General features: G+C 41.3%; 1 protein-coding gene across 2 annotated transcripts in view; it reads left to right on the forward strand.

The window, feature by feature from the left end:
* The window catches only part of LOC140734170 (mitogen-activated protein kinase kinase kinase kinase 4), a 321,905-nt gene that overhangs the window by 56,410 nt on the left and 249,011 nt on the right, over positions 1–16,484 (forward strand). For both annotated transcript variants that reach the window (XM_073057807.1, XM_073057808.1), the window contains exon 3: positions 14,772–14,828. In XM_073057807.1, coding sequence (XP_072913908.1) covers positions 14,772–14,828 — 57 coding nt within the window. The remainder of the gene's footprint in view (positions 1–14,771; positions 14,829–16,484) is intronic.

Genomic DNA, 16,484 nt, shown 5'->3' on the forward strand with positions numbered 1-16,484 from the left:
TGAAGTAGATGTGTTACAGCAGCAGAAGACCATGAACATACACTCTGTGGCCACTTTATTAGGTACAGGAGGTGTTGAATAAAATGGCCACTGAATTTATTGCTAATTTAGCTGAGCTTAATGCTCCAGCAAATCAGAATGCGTTCTGAATTGATGTCTAAGTTGCTAGACAATTGAACTACGGTGGCCCCAGCATATAATGTGTGTTTGTTAACTGCCTGTAAACCAATAAATCAGCAGAGAATTGGTGTTTTTATGCTGTTGGTTTATGAGAAGTGGATGTTGTTGGTAAGGGCAGCTTTTATTGCTCAGCCGGAATTATCCCAGAGGGAAGATGCGGGGGGGGGAGGAGGAGCTGGCTTCCTGAATTGCGGTAGTCCATGTGGTGAAGACATTCCCTCCGTAATATTGGGAAGGATTTCCAGGATCCAGACCCAGCAACAAAGGTGAAACAGCAAAGATCAAACACACAAAATGCTGGGGGAACGCAGCGGGTCAGGCAGCATCTATGGAGGGGAATAAACAGTTGATCTTTCACCCCTCATCAGGACTGGAAACGAAGGGGGAAGAAACCAGAATAAGGGGGGAGGGGGAGGAGTGCAAGATGGCAGGTCTTCCTCAAAATGTTCTGCATTTGTAGAAACTCTTGTGTTTATGTTTTACTGCTCCACTGCAAAATCTCTTCAAGATGTTCCTCACCTGAAGAAGTTTAAATCTTCACTTCAACAGGAGTTCAGTGAGACCATCTCTCACTGCTCACCCTCTGTAATCTCTGCCGCCAGCTTGTTCCCCTTCCCCTCCCCCAACCTGCTCATTCTGGCTTCTTCCGCCTTCCTCTTCAGGGTCTTGGCTCAAAATGTAGACTGTTTATTCCTGTCCAGTTGCCTGCTGAGCTCTATAAGCATTCCGTGTGCGTGTGTTCCTCAAGATTTCCAGCATCTGCAGAATCTCTTGTATTTATTGATATATTTCCAGGTCAGAGTAATATGAAACTTGGAGGAAAAAAGTGATGGTGTCTCAAACAGGCTTTTGTCCATGTCCATTTAGTTGTGCTGTCGGAGGTGTTGGTACAGAATATCTTGTAGATGGTAGTCCCTGCATGAACATGGCGTGCCTGTTTGGAATGGATGGGGGAAACAGCTGGGTGGGGTGTTTTATACTGCATGATGCTGAGATTCTTGAGTATTTTTAGAACTATACATATCCTGACTTATACCTTGCAGACAGGAGAATCCCAGGGATGCCACTAAATGACAGAGAGAGGTGTTTTGGATCACTCTTATTGGAAATTATTGTTCAGTGCACATAAAACAAAGTACATCGAACGCTACAACACAGTACAGGCCCTTCGGCCCACGATATTGTGCTAACCTTTTAAGCTACTGGAAGGTCAACCTAACCCTTCCCTCTTACATAGTCCTCCAGTTTGCTATCATCCATGTGCCTATCTAAGAGTCTCTAAAATGTCCCTAATGTATCCACCTTTACTGCCACCTCTAGCAGCACATTCAACGCACTCACCACTCTCTGTGTTTTAAAGAAAACACTTACTTCTGACTTTCTCCCTATATTTTCTTCCAATCACATTACAATTAAGCCCCCATGCATTAGTTTTTGGCTGTCCACGTGGTCTATGCCTCTTATCGTCTTATACATCTCTATCAAGTCACTTCTTATCCTTCTTCAATCTAAAGGGACAGGCCTGAGCTCACTCAACCTTTCCTCATAAGACATGCTCTCTCATCCAGGCAACATCCTGGTAAATTCCCATGCAAGTGTTATTTCCTAATTAACACCCTTGCTAGTTCTTGTTGTGTGCAGTCACAGGCCTCTTGGTTATCTAGAATAATGGACTGCCCCAAAATAGTCAAAGGCAACAAAAAAGTCCAAATGTGATTAAATTATCTCTAGCATTACTGACCCCATTACCAAGACGGAGGGCATTACTTTCTTTCATCACTCCTCAGTATACGAGTGGGTGGGTGGGTGGTTGGGAGAAATGGGGCCTGTTTTGCTGCTGGTGTTTTGTTGCTTGTTTTGTAAATAAATAATATCCAGGACTCTACAATTGAATTTCTCACCTGTCTTTCTTTCTTTTTTTTGTATTTGCACAGTTTGTCTTCTTTGGTACATTTGTTGCTTATTAGTCTTCATGTGTAGTTTTTCATGGGTTCTGTTGTATTTCTTTGTTCTACTGTGAATGCCCGCAAGTAAATGAATCTCAGGGTTGTATATGGAGACATATATGTACCTTGATAATAAAATTGCTTTGAACTTTGAACTTTTGTTCCATTGCATTGTGTTCTGTGTTGTGGTGCTGAGCACTGTGGGCATGTTATGTTGGCTCCAGAACGGGTGGCAACACTTGCGGGCTGCTTGGGTTGTATTGGTCGTTAATGCAAATGACACATTTCACTGTACGTTTCGATGTATATGTAATAAATAAATAAATCTGAATCCTATACATTTCTATGGCACGTTCTTTAAACTAGAAACGAAATCAAGTGTGTGAAGCACAAGAGGAAAAGCCTTGCTTTATTGGTGAACGTCACTGGAACAGAAAGGCAGAAGGGGAAGCATCTCGTTCATCTGAATACAATTTAATGTCAGATCAGGAAATTGGTGATTTCCTTTCATAAGATGTTGTTGATTCTGGACTTGGGAAGCAAGTACAATGAACGAAAAAGGGGGGTAAGATTTGTACAGTACTTTTCATTACTTGGGACATGCCTAACACCTTGCAGCCAATCCTTCACTGCATCAGCAGTGCTGTTATGCAGGATATGCAGTCTCACACAATAGGATTGCACAAACAACGATATAACAATAACTAAACCACATAAATCAGATAATTGTGCTAAGGTTACGCAATGGCTGAGATGGATAACACCGTGGCATGGCTAGTAGAGCCACTGCTTCACAGCTCCAGTCACCCCGGTTCGATCCTGACCTTCGGTGCAATCTGTCTGGCGTTCCCACCATGACTCGGGAGATCCCTCCAGGAACTCCAAAGCAAAGATGCGTGGGCTAGTAGGTTAATCAGCCACTTTACTTCATCCACCCTGATACGATGGCACAGCGATTAACGTGACACTACTACAATACCAACTCTCGGGGGTACAATTCCACCTTTGCGTTTCTCTCCCATTCCAAAGACAAATGGGTCAGGGTTAGTAAATTGTGGGCATGCTATCTCAGAGGCGTGGCGACACTTGCAGGCTGCCCCCAGCATATACTCGGACTGTGCTGGTTGTTGAAACGAGTGGCACGTTTCACTGTATGTTTCGATGTACAAATAAAGCTCATCTTTAATTTTTGTGTATTGGTGAGTGGTAGAATCTGGGAGGAGTTGATGGGAGAAGAAAAGACTATAAGGAAAATATGTGAAGGAATGGGATTATTCTGAGACCCAGCAAAGAGTTGATGGGCCAAATGGCCTCTTCATTTAATGTAGAGAGAAGTAGAGATGTGAGATGTTGGGCAGAGCTCCCATGATCTTTAAACAGAGCTGAGGAGCAATCCCTTGAGAGGACATACAGAGGCCTGATTTAATACTTCATTGGAGAGATGGTCCCTCCAAAAGTCAGCATAACCTTGTTACAGCAAGGGATTCTCAGCCTTGATTTTATTCTCCAAGGGCTTGAACCCGCAAACCTCTGAATCAGATCCATGAATACAACACACTGAGAGCGAAAAGGACTAGAAACCTAAAGAAATCAGACTCAGCTGGGAAACACGGCTGGGTGTGTGAAAAAGCCCAATCAGCATATTTATTGTAAGATCACATCAGTGTTTTGTTAGTCAATGTGTTTCCTGGACGTAAATCCCTAGTAGCAGTGAGCTGCTGAAAATCGTGGGAGCAACATAATGCTCTTACACTGGAGAATAACTGGATACTGTGCTAAATATTTCTTCACCAACTCTAGTTCTGAAGTATCACATTATGAAATATTGCAAATATTTAATTCCCTTTATTATGGTCACCATAAACTGCTTATGATGGTGAGCTGTTTTTCTCTTTATCCTTTACTTGAATTTGACAGTGCATTTTTTCGATTTATATTTAGATTTAGAGAGCATGATAACAGGGCCCTCTGGGGTCTGACCCAACTGGCCCATGCTTCCCAATTATACCCATGTGACTAACCTGCACATGTTTGGAATGTGGGAAGAAACAGGAACCCTTGGAAGAATCAAGACGTACAAAAAAGCTGGATGAACTCAGCAGGTCGGGCAGCATCCGTTGAAAGAAGCAGTCAACGTTTCGGGTCGAGACCCTTCGTCCAGCTTTTTTGTACGTCTTGAGTTGACCACAGCATCAGCAGCGTACTTTGTGTTAACACTTGGAAGAAACCAGGGAGAATGTACAAACTGCTTAAGACAGTGGCAAGAATTGAACCTGGGTCACTAGCACTGTAAAGCATTAGGCTAACTGCTACGCTACCATGCTGCCCTGTCAGGATGAATGAAATAAAGTAATTTTGATCCACTCACTCCATTTTCAGTTATCATAGTACCAACACTTCAACCATAAAAGGATGCCCTGGATTTAATCCTGTGATATTTTGTGCTGATATGAATTTCTCTACAATTACTGAATTGCAATTAGACCACTAGACTGATGTTTCTATCGGAAGGAATGCTCAGCAAAACAAGACCATAAGACATAGGAGCCGAATTAGGCTATTCTCTGCAATTCGATCATGGCTGATTTATTTTCCCCCTCAACCCCATTGTCCTGCCTATTCACCATAACCTTTGACAGCCGGACTAATCAAGAACCTTGGGGTGCCATGGTAGCGTAGTAACTAGCATGACACTCTCATTGCTCAGGCTGCCAGAGTTCGGAGTTCAATTCCGGTGTCCTCTGTAAGATAGTTTGTGCATCCTTCCCATGGGCACGTGGGTTTCCTCTGGGTGCTCCAGTTTCCTCCCACAGTCCAAAGATGTACCGGTTATTAGGTTCGTTGGTCATTTTAATGTGTCCTGTCATTAGGAAAGGGTGAAATTGGTAAGTTGCTGGGTGGTGTGACTCAATGGGCCTAAAAGTTCTGATCCACGCTGCATCCCTAAATAAAATAAAATAAAATAAAATACCAAATACAGCACCCAGAGTGTTAGATCTCAGTGCTCAGAGTATAAGATCACAGTGGATGATCTTGTTGCGCTGTTGGGTATAATTTTGTGGCCATCACTGAATCGTGGCTGAAGGATGGTTGTAGTTGGGAGCTGAGTATCCAAGGTTACACATTGTTTCAGAGGGATAAGAAGGTAGGCAGAGGGGCTGGCGTGGCCCTGCTGGTAAAGAATATCATCAAGTCATTAGAAAGATGTGACCGAGGATCAGAAGATGTTGAATCCTCGTGGGTTGAGTTAAAAAGTTACAAGGATAAAAGGATCCAGTTATGTACATACCTCCAGCAGCAGCTAAGATGTGGACAACAGATTGCAATGGGTACTAGAAAAGGCATGTCAAAAGAGCAATGTTATGATAGTCATGGGAGATTTTAACATAAATTTAGATTGGGAAAATCAGGTTGGTAATGGATCTCAAGGGAATAAATTTGTTGAATGCCTACGAGATGGCTTTTTGGAGCAGTTTGTCATTGAGCCTATAGGGGATCAGCTGTACTGGATTGGGTGTCATGTAATGAACTGGAGACGATTAGGGAGCTTAAGGTAAAGGAACCCTTAGGAGACAGTGATCGCAATATGATAAAGTTCAACTTGAAATTGAATAGGGAGAAAGTCTGACATAACAGTATATCAGTGAAGTACAGGAAATTATAGTGATATGAGGAAGATGTTGACAAAAGTAAATTGGAAGGAAATTCTGGCAGGAATGACAGCAGGGCAGTAATGGCTTGAATTTCTAAAAAAAATGAGGAAGGTGCAGAATAGATGTGTTCTGAACTCTCAGAAATGCTCAAATGGCAAAATAGTACAGCAGTGGCTGAAAAGGAAAATAAAAGCTAATGTGAAAACAAAAGAGAGGGCATACGACAAAGTAAAAATTAGTGGGGAGGCAGAAGATTGGGAAGCTTTTAAAAACATGCAGAAAACAGCTAAAAGATCTATTAAGAGGGAAGAGGTGAAATATGAAAACAAGCTAGCAAATAATATCAAAGTTGATAGAAAAAGATTTTCAACTATATAAAGCATAAAGGAGAGATGAGAGTGGATATTGGACCACTAGAAAATGAGGCCTAAGAAATAATAACAGGGTCAAGGAGCTAGATAGATAGATAGATAGATACTTTATTCATCCCCATGGGGAAATTCAACTTTTTTCCAATGTCCCATACACTTGTTGTAGCAAAACTAATTACATACAATATACTTAACTCAGTAAAAAATATGATATACATCTAAATCACTATCTCAAAAAGCATTAATAATAGCTTTTTAAAAGTTCTTAAGTCCTGGCGGTAGAATTGTAAAGCCTAATGGCATTGGGGAGTATTGACCTCTTCATCCTGTCTGAGGAGCATTGCATCGATAGTAACCTGTCGCTGAAACTGCTTCTCTGTCTCTGGATGGTGCTATGTAGAGGATGTTCAGTGTTATCCATAATTGACCGTAGCCTACTCAGCGCCCTTCGCTCAGCTACTGATGTTAAACTCTCCAGTACTTTGCCCACGACAGAGCCCGCCTTCCTTACCAGCTTATTAAGACGTGAGGCGTCCCTCTTCTTAATGCTTCCTCCCCAACACGCCACCACAAAGAAGAGGGCGCTCTCCACAACTGACCTATAGAACATTTTCAGCATCTCACTACAGACATTGAATGACGCCAACCTTCTTAGGAAGTACAGTCGACTCTGTGCCTTCCTGCACAAGGCATCTGTGTTGGCAGTCCAGTCTAGCTTCTCGTCTAACTGTACTCCCAGATACTTGTAGGTCTTAACCTGCTCCACACATTCTCCATTAATGATCACTGGCTCCATATGAGGCCTAGATCTCCTAAAGTCCACCACCATCTCCTTGGTCTTGGTGATATTGAGACGCAGGTAGTTTGAGTTGCACCATATCACAAAGTCCTGTATCAGTTTCCTATACTCCTCCTCCTGTCCATTCCTGACACACCCCACTATGGCCGTGTCATCAGTGAACTTCTGCACATGGCAGGACTCCGAGTTATAGAGTTATATTGGAAGTCTGATGTGTACAGGGTGAACAGGACCGGAGAGAGTACGGTTCCCTGCGGCGCCCCTGTGCTGCTGACCACCGTGTCAGACCTACAGTCTCCCAACCGCACATACTGAGGTCTATCTGTCAAGTAGTCCACTATCCAATCCACCATGTGAGAGTCTACTCCCATCTCCGTTAGTTTGTGCCTTAAGATCTTGGGCTGGATGGTGTTAAAGGCACTAGAGAAGTCAAGGAATGTAATCCTAAAGGAACTAAATGAGTATATTGCATCAGTCTTCACTGCGGAAGACACCAGAAGTGTGCCAAGTGTTGAAGGGTGTGAGGGAAGAGAAGTGAGTGCGGTTACTATCACAAGGGAGAAAGTGCTCAAAGATCTGAAAGACCTATAGGTGCGTAAGTCATCCGAACCAGATGAACTGCACCCTAGGGTTCTGAAAAAGGTAGTGGTAGAGATTAGTAATGCTCTTTCAATAATCACTGGACTCTGGCATGGTTCTGGAGGATGGGAAAATTACAAATATCACTCCATTCTTTAAGAAAGGAGGGAGACAGCAGAAAGGGAATTATAGACTAGTTCGCCTGATCGCAGTGGTTGGGAATATGTTGGAATCAATTGTTAAGGATAAGGTTATGGAGTACTTGGTGACAGAGGACAAGGTAGGACAAAGTCAACATGGTTTCCTTAAGGGAAAATCTTGCCTGCCGAATATGCTGGAATTCTTCGATGAGATTACAAGTAAGATAGGTAAAGGGGATATAGTGGATTTTGTATATTTGGATTTTCAGAAGGCTTTTGAAAAGGTGCCACACATGAGACTGCTTACCAAGTTAAGAGCCCATAGTATTTATTACAGGAAATTTACTGGCATGGTTAGAGCATTGGCTCTTGATAGGAGGCAGCAAGTGGGAATAAAAGGATCTTTTTCTGATTGGCAGCCGGTGACTAGTGGTGTTCTCCAAGGGTCAGTGTTGGGACCATTTTTTAATGCTGTTTCTCAGTGATTTATGTGATGAACTAGATGGCTTTGTTGCCAAGGTTGCAGATGATACGAAGATTGGTGGAGGGGCAGGTATTGTTGAGAAAACAGGAAGGCTGCAGAAGGACTTCGACAGATTAGGAGAATAGACAAGAAAGTGGCAACTGAAATACAATGTTGGAAAATGCATGTCCATGCACTTTAGTAGAAGACATAAATGTGCACACTATTTTCTAAATGGGGAGGAAAATCCAGGAATCTGAGGTGCAGAGGGACTTGGGAGTCCTAGTGCAGAACACCTTAAAGTTAAATTGCAGGTTGAGTCAGTGGTGAGGAAGGCAAATGCAATGTTAGCACTCATATCAAGAGGTCTAGAATATAGGAGCAGGGATGTGATGTTGAGGCTTTATACGGCACTGGTGAGGCCTCACTTTGAGAATTGTGAACAGTTTTGTTCTCCTTATCTAAGAAAAGATGCGCTGGTATTGGAGATGATTCAGAGGAGATTCACAAGGATAGTTCCAGTAATTAAAGTGTTACCACATGAGGAGCATTTGATGGCTTTGGGCCTTTACTTGCTGGAATTCAGAAGGATGAGGGGGCACCTCATTGAAACATTTTGAATGTTGAAAGAGATAGAGTAGATGTGGAAAGGACGTTTCCCATGGTGAGAGACTGTAGGACTAGGGGGCACAGCCTCAGCGTCCATTTAAAACAGAGATGCAGAGAAATCTCTTTAGCCAGACGGTGGTGAATTTGCGGAATTTGTTACCACAGGCAGCTGTGGAGGCCAGGTCGTTGGGTGTATTTAATGTGGAGATTGTTCGGTTCTTGATTGGCCACTGCATCAATGGCTACAGGGAGAAGGCCAGGGAGTGGGGCTGAGGAGGGGAAAAAAGTATCAGCCATGATTGAATGGCAGAACAGATTTGAAAGGCCAGATGTCCTAATTTTACTCCTAGGTCTTATGGTCTTAAAATAAACCTATCAGCCTCCACTTGAAGTGTACCCAATATCTCGGCCTCCACAGCCGTCTGTGGCAATGAATTCCACAGATTTTACTACTTGCAAACTTTCTTCTGCTCTTTTTGAATGGCAATTCCCTCAAATTCTACTCTGATGAAAATGTAAGTGAAGAAAGAAGGTCTCAGCATTCAGAAATAACTGGCATGCATATCACATTGAAATTATTTGGAACTACAGATAGTGACCCTGAGGGCTAGACAAACAAATCTGGAGGCATTGCAGCAAGGAAACTTAAATGCAGCTCGTTAATTCATAAAACTACAATTAAAGACTAGACTTGGTAGCGATGACCATCAAACCACAAGACTGCATTATAAGCATATCTGGTTCACTAATAACCTTAGGAAAGGAGATCTATTATTATCACAAGAGATTCTGCAGAAGCTGGAAATTCTGAGGAACATGCACAAAATGCTGGTGGCTTCCTCTCTCTCTACCTTTGCCTCCTGGACTCCTCTCAGAGACTTCAGAGTGGTGGATCACCCAGCCGATCTCCAAACTGCAAATCACAGGCTCCAACAGTACCAGGATCACACTCAAGATGAAAAACAGATGTAAAAGACGTAAAGGAAGCAAAGTAGTTTCATGGTCTACACAGAAGATGTCGACCATGGGAGCATTGTACATGGGCACTATCCTGACCATTTATTCCTTTCCTACATGCTGCCTGACTGCTGAAATCCACTATCCTTGCTCAATTTGACCTTTATTTGGCTCTAAGCTCTCTGTTGTCTTCTGTAAAGGATGAACAAGTCTACCAGTTCACAGGTGGCTAGAGCAATTAATGTGTTCTACACTGTGAATGAATCCTTATAGAGGGATCAGAGGTGGAGAGAGTGTTAATGTCTCTGAGGGCCTAACCTGGTCCCAGAATATCAATGCAGCTATGAAGAAGGCAAGACAATGGCTATATTTCATTAGGAGTTTGAGGAGATTTGGAATGTCACCTAAGACACTCCAAGAGTTCTAAATATGTACTGTAGAGACCATTCAGAATGGCTGCATCACCACCTGGTATGGGGGAGTGGGTACCACTGCACAGGATCGAAGTAAGCTGCAGTCAGCTCTGTCATGGACACTAGCCTCTGTATTATCCAAGATATCTTCAAGGAGCAGTGCCTCAAAAAGGCAGTGTCCATTCTTAAGGACCTCTACCACCCAGGATATGCCCTCTTTTCACTGTTAACTGCAGGAACAAGGTACAGGAGCCTGAAGGCACACACTCAGCGACTCAGGAACAGCCTCTTCCCCCTCTGCCGTTAGATTTCTGAAAGGACATTGAAACTATGAACATTGCTTCACTACTTTTTTATTTCTGTACTTGCACTACTTATTTGATTTAACTATTTGTTATACATATACATACTTACTGTAATCCACAGTTTTTCCCTGTATTATAACGTATTGCATTGTACTGCTGTTGCAAAGGTAGCAAATTTCATGACATATGCCGGTGATTATTAAACCTGATTCTGATTCTGAATATAAGATTCAAAAATGTACAATTTCTTTTCTCTCTCTACACTCATTGGGTGTTTTAATGGGTTCTTTTGGGTTTCTTTGTTTTATCGCTGCCTATAAAGAGACAAATCTCAGTTTTGTATATTGTATACCATAATTTGATAATAAACATACTTTGAACTAATAAGCTATAAACTTCAACCTTCACCATAATCAAAGTGTACATATCCTCATGTACTGCTCATTGAATCAGGATTCCCTGTATTATGATGTGAGGCAGATCTCTGAGATTGCTGATCACAGTGGGGTGCAGTTAAAGAAGATTTGAGCAACTCTATTTGTCACATGTACATCTAAAAGTACAGGGAAATGCATTGTTTCCATCAACAAGCAACAAAGTTCAAAGTAAATTTTATTATCAAAGTACATATATGTCACCATATACAACCCTGAGATTCATTTTCTTGTGGGTGTACTCTACAAATCTATAGAATAGTAACTACAACAGAATCGATGAACGATTGCCAAACTAGGGATTTCAACCAGAGTACAGAAGACAACAAACTGTGCAAATGCAAAGAAAAGAAACAATAGTAATAAATAAATAAGTAAAAAATATTGAGAACATGAGATGAAGAGTCCCTGAAAGTGAGTCCATTGGTTGCGGGAACATTTCAATAATAGGCCAAGTGAAATTGAGTAAAGTTAGCATCTTTGTTCGAGAGCCTGATGGTTGAAGGGTTGTTATTTGTGATAAACCTGGTGGTACGAATCCTAAGGCTTTTGTGCTTAACCCTAGATGGTGTGAGTCCCTGATGATGGATGCTGCTTTCCTGTGACAGCATTTCACGTACGTGTGCTCAATGTTTATGAGGGCTTTACCCGTGATGGACTGGGTCGTACAGCCCTGCCTTAGGCTTTCGGCCCAAAACATTGACTGTACTCTTTTCCATAGATGCTGCCTGGCCTGCTGAGTTCCTCCAGCATTTTGTGTGTGTTGCTTCGATTTCCAGCATCTGCAGATTTTCTCTCATTTGAGCCGTATTCAGTACTTTTTGTAGAATTTTCCATTCAAGGGCATGGCTGTTTCCATACCAGGCTGCGATGCAGCCCGTCCAAGCTGTGCTGGGGGCAGCCCACAAGTGTTGCCATGAATCTAGAGCAAAGTAGCATGCCTATAATTTACTGACCCTAACCTGTACATCTTTGGAAAACAGAACACATAGAGGAAGCCAAAGTGGTCATGGGGAGAATGTACAGTCTCCTTCCAAACTGTGGCAGGAATTGAACTTGGATTACTGCCACTGTTAGGCATTAAGCTAGCCTCTACACTACCGGGCTGCTCATTCTGCTGCTTTTGTTAATACACAGTGCCTTATGAATGCCCAGATACTGGCTGCTGCATCTATTCTGATTCCATGCCACTAAGCGTGATTGCAACACTTCACAAATTAATGCTGAATGGCTTCCGTGTTTAACTTCACAAGACCACAAATTTATTGCATGATATTGCAGTGTAAGGATTGGTTACCATTCTTCCTGCGTTACAGCAGTAACTACATATGTATCAAATGTGCTTACCTGGTTGCGGAGCACTTTTGAATTGTTTGGTGGGGATGATAAAGGCACTAAATAAATTCAAGGCTTTTCCATCATTAATCACAACGCAATAGTTTCCATTATTTTAAGTTGAGTGTCCTGCAAAAATAAGTCGGTGTGCAAATCACAATTGAAGGAAAAGAGTACTTACGATCAACCTGTAGTAGTGAGCGCTTATTGGCTTTAAGTTTATTCCAGTCGGATTTCACATGATAAAAAAACATGTTGTTGGACTTTAAATAGAAACATACTCATTTAAAGTCTATAGTTTAGGAAGTCTATGTATTTTAAGCTTCCCCTCAGAATTCTTATTTCCTCTTAATGTTATCTGCATATAAAAAAATCTTAATCACTTGCTTTCTAAAACTTGGCAGCTCTTCAGTAGATTTCTGGCACTTGACTGTGCAGTCTTCTGGACTTGTGGACCAATGCGTTTCCTGAGACAGAGTGTGGCTCAGGAATTCCTGGAGGTGGGCACCTCACAGGGTGTGCTATCAGAATGGACCTCTTTCCTCATCCTTTGGACTCAGTTACTGTTGTACTGCAAATTGCTGAAGTTGATAAAGGTGTAAGAAGGCATCTGGGACCTTGGTTAATGATGAGACCAAAGTAGGTCTCATTAATCACAGGGATGTATCAATGGAAATGGGGTAAAGGGAAAGGAAATTCACTCCGTGCCCACTGAACACCTGCTTGTTAATACAAATGCATACTTAAGCAGCCAATCATGTGGCAGCAACTCAATGCATAAAAGCATGCAGACATGGTCAAGGGGTTCAGTTGTTGTTTGGACCAAACATCAGAATGGGAAAGAAATATGATTTAAGTGACTTTGATCATGGAATTATAGTTGGTTTGATTATCTCAGAAACTGCTGATCTCCTGTGATTTTCATGCACAACAATTTCTAGAGTTTAGGGAGGATGGTGCGAAAAACAAAAAGCATCCAGTGAGCAGCAGTTCTGTGGGCAAAAATGCCTTGTTAATGAGAGAGGTCAGAGGAGAATGGCCAGATTGGTTCAAACTACAGGAAGCTGACAGTAACTAGAATGACCAGAACACATCAAACTTTATGATTTATAGATTTCTATTATTATGTATTCCACTGTATTGTTGCCACAAAATTGCAAACTTAACAACATAGGCCACGATAGTAAACCTGATCCAGATTCTGACTCTGAATTGCTTTATTATTGTCACAAGCACCAGTGTCGAACTTTGTTTTGCAGGCCATCCATACAGATCATTTCATCACATCAGTGCATTGACATAATTCGGGGAAAAACAATAACTGAATTCAGAATATAGTGTTACTGATAAAGTGCGGTGTGGGCAGACCAGAAGATACAAGGGCATGGTAGACTGTGTGGTCAAGAGTCTATCTTATTGTAAACCAGGTCTGTTCAGTAGTCTTATACCAGAGAGAGAGAGAGAAGTTGTCCTTGAGCCTGATGCTTTCTGGCTTCTACCCAATGAGGACATGGAATAGGAGAGAATGATTGGGGTAGAAGGGGTGTTTGAATTCAAGGAGTCTATAGCATGCTTCAGAAATTATTGTTTTTGTATCTTTAATGTTTAATAGCTATAACATTTCTTAAAGTGTCAGAGATTTGCATGGTGCCAACAAATAAGATACAAGGTAACACACAAAATGCTGATGGAACTCAGCAGGTCAGGCAGCATCTATGGAGAGTTGACATTTCATGCTGAGAGCTTCATTAGGACTCAGTCAAATAAGATACAAGCTAGGTTGGAAAGGTACATGGATAGGAAAAGTTTGAAAAGTTATGGGCCAAGTGCGGTCAGATGGGACTGACTTGGATGGAACACCCTGATTGGCCCGGACCAGTTGGCCTGAAGGGCCTGTTTTTGTGCTACGTTACTCTATGACTGTCTGGTAGTCAATGTGCCAGAACTTCTAGTTTCCTTACAACAAGAAATCAATTTTATTAACTCAGGAAACAAGTCTACCTACTCGATAAAATTACAGCAAAGCTTCATGAGTAATTTTGAGTTCCCTTCTCCTGACGGGTGATGTGAATGGACCATTGATAAAAGATATAAATTATGTATGCAATAGCAATTCCAGTCTCTGAGCACGGCTGAGGAATTCCTCACCCAATTATCTCCATGCTAGCTAGGAAAAATAGTGCCGCTATATGCAGGCAAGCTTAGATACAGTGTATATATAGAGAAGTTTACCTAAGGCTAGGAGTGTAGAGGGTATTAACAACTTAATCTCTTCAAGTAGAATTACATTGCAATATTAAACATCTTAAATTATTCCGACCCATGATCTTCATAGCTTCAAAAAAATTGCAACTTAATATTATCCCTTTTAAATGGAATAATTGCCTCTACCTAGAAATCTAATCACATTAAATATAATGGAGAATCATATTTTACAAAACATTATATAATTTTATTTGCCCATATTACATCAAAAATTGCACTTTAAAAATATTTATATGAAATGCTACGATTAGATGAATATTCATATCAATAAAATTCACCGAAATTATTCCAATGAATATTCTTTCTTTTGCTTTTATTACAGGGGCGTCATGTGAAGACAGGACAGCTAGCAGCCATTAAGGTCATGGACGTCACAGAGGTAAGCTTGTAATTTTTAATGAGGCTGTCGGTTAATAAATTTTCATATTGAATATATTTAAAACCCTTAGAGATTCATTCGATTTCTTGTGTGTTGTGTAAAATGGATAAATAACAGTTGCATCCCAAAATGACCTGCAATTAACATTACTCCCTTTGCAATCATATTTCATCAATCTTTCCTAAAATGCTCCAAGCTAATTTGAGGTGAGGGAAGACTTGGTAAAAAAAATTCATCTGCTTTGCTTCAGACTTCAGTTGACAGTCTGTCTTGAAGCGATGATTAAGTTCACTTGCTATTGAAAAGCAAATTGCAACATTGCTTCTCATCAGAGCATTATTTTAACTTTAAAAAATTGGTTTCATTATTTTGCATTATTGCTAGTTGCTTTGCCTATAAAAATGACCTGTTCAGCTATTGCTGTAGTAACTACTAACAAATAGTATCGAAGACGTAAATCAAAATTTGGGATTTGGTTTATGATGGAAGTTGGAGGTTTGATGTCTGTGAGTCCACAAGTCATCTGGAAGCTAAAGGCCCAGAGGTGGCCTGGCATGCAGTTGGAGGCTTGTCTGTGTGTATGAATGGTTGGCTGTGTGGGATAGAGGGAGGGGGCTTGTTTTACTGTTGTCTTGTTGTTGTTCTGTTGTTGTTGCTTGTGTTGTTTTGCTGAACACGTTGTGCATGCTGTGTTAGTGCCAGAATGTGTGGCAACACTTGAAGGCTACTCCTCCCCCACCAGCACATCCCTAGGCTGTGTTGGTCGTTACTGTAAAGTATGCATTTCACTATTTGTTTAGATGTACATGTGATAAGTAAATGATTCTGAACCTTCCTCATTTGCCTAATTTTCAATACCTGATAGAGGAATTAACCAGAAATGATAAAGACAAGAGATGCTGGAAATCCAGAGAATCACACACAAAAACTAGGAGGAACTCAGCAGGTTAGGCAGCATCCATGGAAAGGAATAAACATTTTGGACCAAGACCGTTCATCAGGAAAAGATCTTGGCCTGAAACATCAACTGTTTATTCCTCTCCAAGAAGTGCTGCCTAGCCCCCAGACATGTGTGTGCTGGCCAGAAATAACCCTTGAATCCACTCTTCTTCAATCTCAATGTTGCCCCCACAACCCATTACGTCCAGAACATGCCCTTCAGATCAGCATATGCAGCTCACAAGTCTTCTAGTCCCAGGCATTGCAAAGGCCATATGGATTCATTTCCTCTACAATGTAGTAAATTAAAATGGTAAGCTGTTTTATTATTGTTAAAAGTACCAAGATGCAGTGAAAAACTTTATTCTGCACGTTATCCGTACAGATTACATCAATGTAATAATTACACCAATGCATTGAGGTAGTACAAGGGAAATTCCATATTACATTATTTTCTACTCTACCATCTCAGTGCATTGAAACAATCAAATAATTTGCATGCAGAATATAGAATGAGATGTTACAGTTAAAGGGAAAGTGCAATGCAAGCAGACAGTGAGGTGCAAGTCCATAACAAGGTTGATTGTGCGGTCAAGAGTCCATTTCGTTATGCTGGAGGACCATTCGGTAGTCTTATCACGGGGGAGAGAAGCTGTCAACCAATGCTTATCATTTCAAAGTCAAAGTAAATTTATTATCAAAGTACATATTCTATAT

The sequence above is a fragment of the Hemitrygon akajei genome, chromosome 10 (assembly GCF_048418815.1).
Source record: "Hemitrygon akajei chromosome 10, sHemAka1.3, whole genome shotgun sequence".
In the NCBI taxonomy this organism is placed as follows: domain Eukaryota; kingdom Metazoa; phylum Chordata; class Chondrichthyes; order Myliobatiformes; family Dasyatidae; genus Hemitrygon; species Hemitrygon akajei.